At 43.5% G+C, this 12,063-nt stretch overlaps 1 protein-coding gene across 3 annotated transcripts in view; it reads right to left on the reverse strand.

The window, feature by feature from the left end:
• Positions 1-702: 702 nt before the first annotated feature.
• The window catches only part of Hdhd2 (haloacid dehalogenase like hydrolase domain containing 2), a 28,480-nt gene continuing 17,119 nt past the window's right edge, over positions 703-12,063 (reverse strand). For all 3 annotated transcript variants that reach the window (XM_027397927.2, XM_027397928.2, XM_027397930.2), the window contains 3 exons: positions 9,328-9,544; positions 5,232-5,295; positions 703-2,042 (listed from right to left, as the gene is read on the reverse strand). In XM_027397927.2, coding sequence (XP_027253728.1) covers positions 1,939-2,042; positions 5,232-5,295; positions 9,328-9,544 — 385 coding nt within the window. In that variant the 3' untranslated portion in view covers positions 703-1,938. The remainder of the gene's footprint in view (positions 2,043-5,231; positions 5,296-9,327; positions 9,545-12,063) is intronic.

Genomic DNA, 12,063 nt, shown 5'->3' on the forward strand with positions numbered 1-12,063 from the left:
TGTGGGACTGCTTGAGGGCACTGTTATAGATACCACCTGGGCAGGATGCTGTGACACCTCGCTCCATCTTGCAGGTGGGGAAGTCATCAGAGAGCACATGGATTCCCACCTTCCTAGTGATCCTCAGTATTGTCTTCTTAGGCTCTCAACTAGAAAGCCCCTTAGGGTAAAAGCCTTTCCTTCTACACTTAGTATTTCTCACAATAACCGGGGCGAGCACAGCAGTTCATGCACACCAGCTACGGAATATCTGATAATTCCTGAGCAAGGAACAATTGCTCTTGGCACCCAAATCACAGACTACAGATGGCTGTGGCCCCTTTCCCAGGTGCCAGGGCAGTGTAGCTTTCCTGCCAGCTGAGCTTTTATCCACATGCAGCTCTTTCTGGAGGTCTATGCAGCACAGCATTTGACCCTCAAGACCAATCTCATCAAGACAGCCCTTTTCAGGTTTTCTAGGCTACATACTTAGTATGGGTTCCCATGTTAGATGCTTAACAGCAGTACTTAACACAGTGAGGGGTGGGGTGACTTAGTCCTGCTCAGAGTCAAAGGGCTTGAGCTCGCCAGGCACCAGGAGCTGTACCCCCAGCTACTCCTCATGTCTTTCTGACTGGGCATGGTGATCATGCCACTGTCATCTGCACTTGACAGTGTATAAGTACTAAGTTGGGGCATTTGCAAAACCAAGAAAGCAGCACCTACTGAAGGACATTTATTTAGCTTTGTTCCCTCCCCTCCAAGACGGAGCTGATCTCTAAACAAGCATCAGAGCCTGAAGCTCATTAACATTAGTGTGTGCCTCAATAAGGTGAGCACTGCAATGATGCACAATTACATTCTAATAATTCAATGCCCAAGAGCCCTGTAAAGCAATTGCCACGGCCTCGGATTAGCACAGCATGCAAATGCACCAGGAAAATCATTACCTACTTAGTCTCCTTCATTTGGGTGGGTTTAACATAAGAAGAATAATCCAGGCGCCGAGACGAGATCTCATTTTACAACTGTAGTAAGAAGTACATAAAAGCTTGAATCTGTCCCAATAGTTCTAAAAAGATTTCTCCCATAGTGTCAGAGGCAAAAATAATGAAATCTTGCAAATGTACAGTTAATAGGTCCCCAGTGGACACTAACTTCAAAAATGCACGGTCTATAAGACATTAAAGGCTTGATTTTAGTTTCTGCACTGTTCCTGTTAATAACAATGTCTAATTAAAACATCTGTAAAATACTGATAGTTTTAATTTTACATAAAATTTCCAAAACAACTGTTACACAGTATAATAGGTATCTGCAATGAATAGGTTATTAATGGAAATATTATTTTAAATTAAATTCGGGTTCTAAATTTAAATTAGTCATCTCTGGCTAATGAAGAGAAAAAGAAGTCATCTGTGCTGGGAATACAGTGGAAGGTTTGGCTTTCCACATCTGTTACAGCAGCTTCATTGAATATCAGCAGAAGGACTTGCCATGCTACTTCTGTCTTGCATTCTACTTGGCTCTTGTGCTGGGTTTCACAGTTGAACTGGGCATCTAATGCACCTTTCAGTGCATCCCTGCACGAGTCGGCTGTCCTCTCATTCCCAGCAAAGAGAAGTGAGAACCTCTGCTACTCCACTCCCGCAGGAGCGTCTCCTCCCAGCCCAGTGAACCTGATGAATATTTTAACAGGAATGGCACAAAAATCTCGGCTCTCCCTTTCTTCAGGTCTCATCTTCTTTTACAAAACTAAACAAAAGAGATTAGCCAGCTCAGTGCTGGCTGTAATTCAATACCCCTCTTTCTAATTAATGCACAATGAATGAAGGTTCAACAGGGTTGGCACTGGATGGCGCTGTCTGCTGATGCCACTGAATTAGAGAGGCTTCCATCCATCTAGTCTAGACAATGGAAGCTGTGGATCAGGCTGCCTCATGCGAATCACATGTGAGTTCACAGGAGATGCTGCAGAATGTGGTCCACAGCGTGAGGGAAGCTCTCGCAAGTTAAGTAGGGAGGTGGATTAATTTTTTCTTCATCTGCAGTTCGGTATTTCCCTGAAATGAAGGCAAAGCCAGTGAACAAAAGCTACGGCTAGAATGCCAAGTTCAACACACCCAGGAGCAACCCTACCAGAGAATCAAGGGGTCCACATCCTCCAAAAGCACCTTACCCTGAAGCAAGGTGCAATTCAAAGAACTGTCACATTTATCACTTTCCCAGGTCCTCTGATCTTTCACAATGGATAGTTCTAGGTGTGTGTGTGGGGGGGGGTCAATTTACAGTTAAGGTTTCCTTCAAATCACAGAATCATTTTCTCCCCAACCTTCAGTCCTAAAGATGGGCTGGTGATTTAAATCAATGCTTTTTAAAATAGCAGACTAGCCATGAATCAGGTGCCAAGTTTAGGCCTGCTGTCTAACTTGTGACTCTGGAATTCATGGGCCTGGCTTACAACACATCAGTCCAAAGAGGAAACCCGTCCATGCAGGGGTTGTCGGGAGGTTTTATATATGTAAAGGAGGCAGCAGGGTCTCTTACTGGGCCCAATGGATTTCCTCTTCCCTCCTAGCATCCAGTTGTCTCGAAATGTTTATAATTTGTAGCTACCCATGTGTTTGATGACTCACAGCTATGGAGACTGTAAGTCTTCTAGAAGCAGGGATTATGTCTGCTCAGAACCCTAATGGATCCCTAACACCTAACATCATGATGGCCACATGGTAAGCATTCCTTAAATATGGACAGGAGAGAAGAGAGGGAGAGAGAGGAGGGAGAGGAGGGCTGAGGAGGCACTTGCCTGTGGCCTGCATGACTACCGTGCATTTTGCTTCCTTTTTCTGTCTCCTTTTCTAGGACCTCTATTTATTCTGTAGCTTTATTGGGGGTTTCTCTGCCTGAATTTAGTTTCCCTCACAAAACAGACCCCTTGGGTTCCGCTGCTCCCTCTTTCAGAAGGTGGATCTTGTTCTGTCCTACTAGAGTTCTTCAATATCAACATCAAAGGTCTAAAGGTAATTAACACATACCTCACTTGCCCCCAATTCTCAAGGGGCTCTCTGCACACAGCAAACTCTACTGCTTAACTCTTAAGCTAAATCCTGCTAAAAGCAAACCTGCAGGCAGTTTCTGCTTGGCATGTCAATGACTAATTACTGCTCTACCACCTCCTTTCCAGATCCAGTGGTCTAAGGGACAGATAAGTGTCTAAGCCATGGGATTCTGGAATGCTTTGGCTAGACTAGTTAGTAAGTGGGATTTCTACACAGCTCAAAAGACACAGTGGCTTAGTTGTTGCCCTATCATGGTGTCTGGCACAAGGCAGGTGCTCAATCATGTTGGCTGAATACATGAAGCAGGGTGCACATCTGCTTGGTTCACAGCAGCAGCCAGTGCCTTCCTGGGAGATGAGGGAGACAGTAAAGAAGCTGTGTGGATGCTGTAAGATAAAGAGTCACACTGTTCTCTAGATCACCATTTCACATGCTAAGCAGGATTAAATTCCGATTAGGACAAGTCAGAAGTCTTTTAACCAGCAGCTGAACATACAAAACCGACCACCGAACATATGCTTCCACTAAGAAGCAAAATTGCTCAAGACAGTCCATGAAAAGTACTCTTACTGGATATGAATATAGATATTCAGAGTAATCTTAAATTCCGGGACAGCTCATGCTTATCCACTGCACTGAGCTGGAAGTCACCAGTGCCACTGTTCTTGTGGTTTAGAGCAATGGGCTTCCTCTAAGTTTTTCTAAGATCAACAGTACGAAAGGCCTGTTCTCTCGAGGGCCAGTTGCTTTACTGATTACATGGTTCAGATAGTGGCTTCTTCAGGACTAACTTGATGCAGCTGAGATAGGCTGCTGATAATCAGCTGCTCGAGAGGAAGAAAGCAGAGTGGGTGGACCTCAGCCAGGGCAGATGGACCATTCACAGCACTGCACAGATCCAGTTAGGGTGGCTGGTACAAAAATCCTTAGTTTTATGAGCTTAAAAAAGGAAAAATTCATGAACTAATAGACAAAAGCAAAAACAGTTATCCTAGGGTTCCTTCAATGGTAGTAAAGTGAGAAGGAAACAAAGGGAGGATGGATGGGCGTTTTTCTTGACTTCTCTCCTGCTCCCTTGTTGCTGACATCATAGGGTTGTAGTGCTCCTGAGTAGGAGATGATAGAGAAATTTAAAGAGATGCTGGGTTAACTATGAAGTGATAGCATTTACTGTTTGCAAGGCCCCAAATGGCCCCTACACAAGCTCAAGCATTTTCTTACTTCACACAGCGCCTTGAACTGTCTGACATTTTCCAACCATATACATTTTTGTTTTCATTGCTAAACTCAAAGCAGCTCTTACGAGATCTCACTTTTGTGGTCACTGTAATAACTCTTCTGTGACTTCATGTTTTCATCCTTGCTTGATCATCTCACACAGCATAGTCAGCATAGAGCTGAGACCAAGACACAGGACAATTAACCACTGTATTGCTGTCAAAAGACTAGATTAGCTGAACCTGCCAAAGGAATTTCCTTTTTCCTAAACTTCAGAGACTATGTGAAGGAAACTAATTTTAGTGGAAATAATTTGTAAACTCTTGTTTTTCTATGGTGCTAAAGTTCAAACGCAGGGCTTTATGCAGTCAAGCCTTCTACCACTGAGCTATATTCCTACATACTTTTGAACTTTTGAACACCAAAACAGAACAAGTTAAGAGACAAGAAAAATGTTTTCTGCATATACTTTTAAAAATGCACAATGAACAGGAAGGATAAAAGCATAGATGCAGGCCTGTTCCTAGAGATCACAGCCCTCACTATCCAGCCACACAATACAGGAGTTATTTTCAGAGCACCGTGACCCAGGCCTCTTACACAACTGTGTGTGCTTCTCTGTGTAACTTTTCCAATGACTCCAGCCTGTTGTGGCTTGGTGCAGCGCAGCATCCCTCCAGGCCTTTTCCTGGAATCCTAAACTCATTCCCTTTTAGCTTCATGGTAGAAAGAAAACTAAAGTGCCAAAGAGCTCTGCCACTTCTGCCAAGGCTGTTCTAGCAACTGCGACCTCTAATATCCTGGTTTCAGGGAGACAGGGTTTCCTGACTGGCCTGGAACTTGCTATGTAGGCCAGACTGGCCCCAAACTCATGGCAATCTGTCACTCTCAGCCTCCCAAGTGCTGGTGTTAAAGGTGTTCCACCATGCCCCACTCCATCCTTCTCTTTGAAAAGTCATTATAGGAGATACATACCAGTTTTGACTAAGATGCCCAGCATGCCAGTGTTCTGAGCCCCACCAACATCATCCCTGCAATCCTGGAAAAAACATAAAGACATTTAATCCAGTCTTCACTCAGCTTGCCAACAAACTCCACCAATGACTGATTGGGCTGCACTGGCCACCTAAAATTCCCTGAGTCTTAGGGTTTCTATTGCTGTGAAGGGACACCATGACCACGGCAACTCTCTTTTTTTTCGAGACAGGGTTTCTCTTTCGGAGCCTATCCTGGCACTCGCTCTGGAGACCAGGCTGGCCTTGAACTCACAGAGATCCGGCAACTCTTATAAAGGAAAACATTTAATTGGGGCTGGCTTACAGTTTTAGTGGTTTAGTCCATTATCTTCATGGCATCGTGCAGGCAAACATGGTGCTAGAGAAGGAGCTAAGAGTTCTACATCTTGATCTGCAGGCAGCAGAAGCAACTGTCCTACTGGGCGTGGCTTAAGCATATATGACACCTCTAAGCCCACCTCCACAGTGTCACACTTCCTCCAACAAGGCCACACCCACTCCAACAAGAACACAATTCCTAAATGGTACCTCCTAATAGTGCTACTCCTCACTATGGACAAGTATCCAAACACATGAGTCTACGGGGCAATACCTATTCAATCCACCAAACCCTGCTTTTCTTCTTTCTTAAAATGTAAGAAAAGAACATGTGTATAAAGGGTTAAGGAGCTGTGTGTGAACACTCTTGAGAAGGAAGCCATGCTGGAGAACACCATCAGAGCAGAAGGTGTACACTAGAGCAGGAGTCCCAGTAACTGAACACAGAACACACACAGGGATGAGTCTCCATACTTTTCACATGCGTGTCTGCCCTCTCAAGGGAGATCATGAGAAACCACATCCTTGAGAGGTGAATTAATTACCAAGCTTCAGACAGTCAATGAACTAGACTCACAAAATAACTTTTCAGTGGCCAAATGCCTTTAAAATCCATCTAACCATGTAGGATCAAGTGAAGTAGTTTATGTAAGCAGACTGTCTACATTCATTTCACATTTGGCAATCAGAGCCGACTAGAGGGAGCTCCTTCAACCAATTCTTACTCAAGACAGAGATGAATATACCTGGTGGAGCTGGGTGTGGTGGCACATACCCATGGTCCCAGCACTCAGGAAGCTGAGACAAAAAAATCCATTGAATGAATAAGTTTGAGGCTAGCTGGGCAGGACAGGACAGAGACTTTTTTTTCTCTCAGAGTTTTTTTTAATTTGAATTAGGAACAAGATTGTTTTACATGACAATCCCAGTTCCCTTCTTCCTCCCATCCTCCCCTACCACTCCTCCCTAACTAAAACCCTACCTATCACTTATCCTTTCCGCTCCCCCAGGATGGTGAGGCTTTCCATAGGGTGTCATCAAAGTCTATCATATCCTTTGGGATAGGGCCTAGGCCTATCCCCGTGTGTCTTGGCTCAGGGAGTATTCCTCTATGTGGAATGGGCTCCCAAAGTCCACACCTATGCTAGGGATAAGTACTGAACTACTACAGCAGGTCCCGTAGATTTCCAAGGTTTCCACACTGAAACCCATGTTCCTGGGGTCTGGATCAGTCCCATGCTGGTATACCAGATATCAGTCTGGGGAGCAAGAGTTCCCTGATGTTCAGATCAGCTGTTTCTGTGGGTTTCACCAGCCTGGTCTGGACACCTTTGTTCTTCACTCGTCCTTCTCTGCATCTGGATTCCAGTTCAGTTCAGTGGTTAGTTGTGGGTGTCTGCTTCTACTTCCACCAGCTGCTGGATGAGGGCTATCAGGTAGCATATAAGTCAGTCATCAATCTCATTATCAGGGGAGGGCATTTAAGGTAGCCTCTCCTCTGTTGCTTAGATTGTTAGCTGGTGGCATCTTTGTAGATCTCCAGACATTTCCCTAGTGCCTGATTTATCTGTAAACTTAAAATGTCTCCCTCTATTATGGTATCTCCATTCTTGTTATCTTCTATTCTTCGCCTGACTCAACTTTTCTGCTCCCTCATGTCCTCTGCATCCCTCCTCTTCTCCCCTTCTCATTCTCCTAGCTCCCTCCCCCCTCTTCCCGTGCTCTCAATTTGCTCAGGGGATCTTGACCCTTTCCCTTCTCCAGGGGAACATGTATGTCTCTCTTAGGGTCCTCCTTGTTTACTAGTTTCTCTGGCAGTGTGGATTGTAGGCTGGTAATCCTTTACTCTATGTCTAAAATCCACATATGAGGGAGTACATATCATGTTTGTCTTTTTGTGATTGGGTTACCTCACTCAAAATGGTTTCTTCTAGTTCCATCCATTTTCCTGCAAATCTCAAGATTCCATTGTTTTTTTCTACTGAGTAGTACTCCGTTGTGTAAATGAACCACATTTTCTCTATCCATTCTTTGGTTGAAGGGCATTTAGGCTGCTTCCAGTTTCTGGCTATTACAAATAATGCTGCTATGAATATCATTGAACAGATGTCCTTGTTGTATGAATGTGCTTCTTTTGGGTATATGCCTAAGAGTGGAATTGCTGGATCGTGTGGTAGACTGTTTCCCATTTTCTTGAAGAGTCACCATACTGATTTCCAAAGTGGCTGTACAAGTTGGCACTCCCACCAGCAGTGAAGTGTTCCCCTTTCTCCACATCCTCTCCAGCATAAACTGTCATTGGTATTTTTGATTTTGGCCATTGTACAGGAGTAAGATGGTATCTCAATAGTTGTTTTGATTTACATTTCCCTAATGGCTAAGGATGTTGAACACTTTCTTATATGTCTTTCAGCCATTTTAGATTCAGGACAGGGAAATTTTATTTTTAAAAATTCTCCCAAACCAGAAGCCTAGCCAACATATACTTGGTTGATTTTGGCAATGGATGTGGGTAACTAAAAATTTAAAGCCTAAGAGGAGCATCAAGACAGCCAACCTTGCCAATTCATGTCTGAAAGCACACTCACTTAGATCATGCCTGAAGACAATTCCTTTCTAAAAAATGACTTATTATTCAACAATGGTTCATGGAAATGATCTTCCCAAATGCCAAAGTCTTCCTTTGAAGTCTATAAAGACCTTTTATGTTAACACAGCTAAATTTTCCCTGAAGAATGAGGATGGGGAGAGGGAGGAGGGAGCTGCCTCCCTCCTGTATACTGGCAACCACATGCAGCTGAGCACCCCACTGCATGCTTCTCCCTCCCCCCATCCTGTATCTCTCGGAGTTTTCAGTCCCAGATAATTATCTTGTCACACACATTTGTCTGGGGAACCAGGTGGAATGCCAAGAGGAAAAGATGGACCAAAAAAAAAACCCATAGTTTATCAAATTACGATCATGTTCGATGACCATTCTATCAACTTAAGTAGATGACTCCAGAAGTAAAAGGTGACACCAGGAGGACTGTGACACTTTCAGCACCAGAGACTAAGAAGCTAGGAAGGAGTCCAAACCCTGAGGTCTACATCCAGCTGTGCTAGGAAGGAGACCCACCTCTCTAGGCTTCAGTTTCCTAATGTGTAAAATAAGGGTTGGATCAGACAGTATTAGTGGTTGCTTCCAGCCTGGCATGCTGTCATTTAGACCTAAATTAAACTACTCATACTAACAACATACACAGCACACGTAGGAATAACACCAGCTCAGTTCCTGAGGACAACAGTAAGGTGCACATCACCACAGGTGACTATCTTCCACTCATTCCAGGCTCCACCCTACTACTCAAAGAGATAAAGTGGTCAGCATCCCTGATTAAGGGATACACCAATTGGGTAATTCCATCAGTTTATGCTAAAAAGACAACAATTCTTTTGGTATAGGTTTTCTGTACAAGTTACATTAAAAAAATTTGAGATCTGAATTGGGATTTTCTTTAGCATAAAGCATTTAGCTCACTGGAGTATAAATGGTTTTTTCATATATATATATAATATATATATATATATATATATATATATATTTATTTGGTTGCTATGGAGACATGTTAGACACAACACTCTAATTTTACAAGAATACCACTGAACAGGACAGCTGCCACAGGAGGCAGGGATTTGAAGCTGCATCTGCTAGCATGACAGACAACTCAGGACATCTCTTGGGCTTTTCTACTTACATCTCCTATCATGATGGCCTCCTCTGGTGCACAGCCAGTGTCCCTCAATGCTTCCAGAAAGAATGTCTTCTCTGGTTTCCCCACGACTATGGCTTTCATGTCTGTGGCATATTCTAAAGCGGTTACAAATGGTCCTGGTCCCAGGGCTAAGCCATCTTTTCTCTTGTAATACCTGGCCTTGTGGATAGCTATCAGAGGGGCTCCATCCAGGAGTAACCTAGAGAGATTGAGAAAATAGAGACAGGCTAACAGCAAGTCTTTTATGAGTGGGAAAAAATGTCAGACTTACAAAGTGGTTTTATTCACAATCACAGAAACAAATAGTTTCTTATTAACTTTTAATGACTTGCTGTCTTCTAATGAATTCACAAAGAACTGCTGGGAATTACACACACAGATACACTAAAGAAAGGTGATAGATTATTAAATTTGGGATTGCTTCAACCTTTTACCTTTAGTGATTTTACCAAATCACCAGGGAAAGAGAATTAAGAGAACTAACGCTAAATAAGGCACTGGAGGGAAGAAGCTTAACTTAATGAGACGAGTTGTTTCCCTTCCCTAATGGGAAGCAGGAGGCTCCAGAGCCTCTGAAGACACCACAGGGTTGTTGCTGCCGTGATGGAGGAGTGCACACACTGAATACTTGCAATTCCATCTCCTTTACTTCAAAATGTTAAGTTTATTTTCACTTCAAAAGTTTAGCAGAGAATTTTTTAGTTTCTCCTTGTGATTTCACCTCTTCATACAGCCTCTGACTGCTCTCAACACCGCAAATGAGGCCATTATCCTGAATCACTGCTAAGGAGGTTTAAAGGGCAGTCTACCACCACGTCTACCACAGGACAAACAGTACTCTTTCACAGGACAAAAGGTGTCAAGATTTCCCGAAGTGTGAGAAACAAGCTCTACTAGGGTGCATTATCAAACATTGCAGATCTTCACAAACTTAACACCTACCCCTCAAATCTGCCACCTATCCCAACAAAGCAGCTTGAGTCACCAGAGGTAGTCAAGTTTGGATTACTGTCTGGTGGAATTGGAGATACATTATTACTTAATCTGATTTTAACCATGAAATAAATGACCTCACTAGCTTAATTTACTTGAAGTCATCTACTTAGTTAAAATATTTAGTATGTCCATGGAGAAAGAATTCATCACATCTTATCCCTCACAATTATGAGTAATTAAGCACTCGGCTATGAAACTGCTAAATTATTCTTGTCAGTGGGCACAGAAATAACTTCCTGTGGGAGATGCAGAATTCAGACATTTATGATTAAATATTTTATTAAGTAAAAACCAATACCGGACTATTACAGGTTTACTGTTAGTTACTACAAATTGCTCACAGCACAGGACAGAGCTTGCAAAGCCCTCTGCTGGTCTTAAAGAACCACAGTGCTAGCAGTGGCTCAGCACAGCCCAGGATGACTCACCTAGCCCTGCCTCCCAATCCCATTTATTTGCTTCTGCATCATGGAACTGAAATACTTTATGCACTAGACCTCAAAATTGCTTTCCACTTATACAGCAAAACTAAAAACTCATTTGACTTAGCTTGGTTAATATTTTATTATATATTAGCTGGGGATGAGAATTACCATCTTGACTGATGTGTATATTTAATTTTGAGTGTCTTCCCTGGAAGGGCTGAACCTGTGGGCTCCTCTCCATTCCCTAAGCTGGCTCTGTAGTGGCTGGGAAGGTGGCTCTGGCCCTACTGTTCTCTGCTCAGCATGGGCCTCACTGGATCTTGGAAGGGTTGAAGAACATTTAAGTAAATGTTTCCTAGGCACAGGTTTAAAGGTCTTTTGTGGTTAAATATTTTTCAGAGAGCATGAAAATAGAGCCAGGCATGGTAGCACACTCCTATATTCTCAGAATTCCCTCTGTGGAGGCAGGGGTTGGAAGATCTCAAGTTCAAGGCCAGCCTGGACACACAATGAAAACAGTGAAATGCTGTGTCATGAACAATGACAAGTGTACTAAAAGCAGCTTTTTCTCTACCTTGAGTGTTCCTATAGCTACTAAGTAGGCAACAACCGGTGACTGGTGGTTTTCTATTTCTGTTACTAGAAATAACATTCTGGCAGGAAATGTAAAACTATCTAATTGTAAGTCTATGGTGGTGTAAGAAATGAAGGGAAAAGACAAGAAGGCCTGATACCAAAGCCTCTGCCTCTAAGTTTCAGGCTGGCAAAGAAAAGAACTGAAAAAATCCTAGCTGGGGAACAGCATACAGAAAACCCAAGGCTGCATAGCAAGAGACAAGCTGCGGAAGGGCAGATGGGGACTACGACTCAAAGTGGCAGAGAATGTCAAAGGGACCTTCTCACACATTAAATCCCATGGGCCTTGCTTCAGAGAGCCAGAACCAGGATCAGAACCAGTAACTTTCTTAGCTACACTATACCATCTTTTCAAGTGACTTCCCTCTGAGGCCAGGATCAGTGTCAGCATCTGCAGTGAAGATGGGCTACAGCCTGAGTCTATTGGACACCTCCACACATCTAACAAGATGCCCAGGAACAGTAGAAAAGAGGCATGGAAAGCTCACACAATACACTACATTACACAATGCAAGAAGTAGCAGAGCCAAGAGTGAAGCTCCACTGCTTGTCACCATGTGGGCAAAGCTCAGAACAAAAAGTGAACTGAACAGGCCTTAGTGACAGAAACCAGAGCAGGGACTACCTGGGGAGAAGCAGTGCTCCCAGCAACGGGAGCATC

Source organism: Cricetulus griseus, chromosome 2 (assembly GCF_003668045.3).
Source record: "Cricetulus griseus strain 17A/GY chromosome 2, alternate assembly CriGri-PICRH-1.0, whole genome shotgun sequence".
NCBI lineage: Eukaryota > Metazoa > Chordata > Mammalia > Rodentia > Cricetidae > Cricetulus > Cricetulus griseus.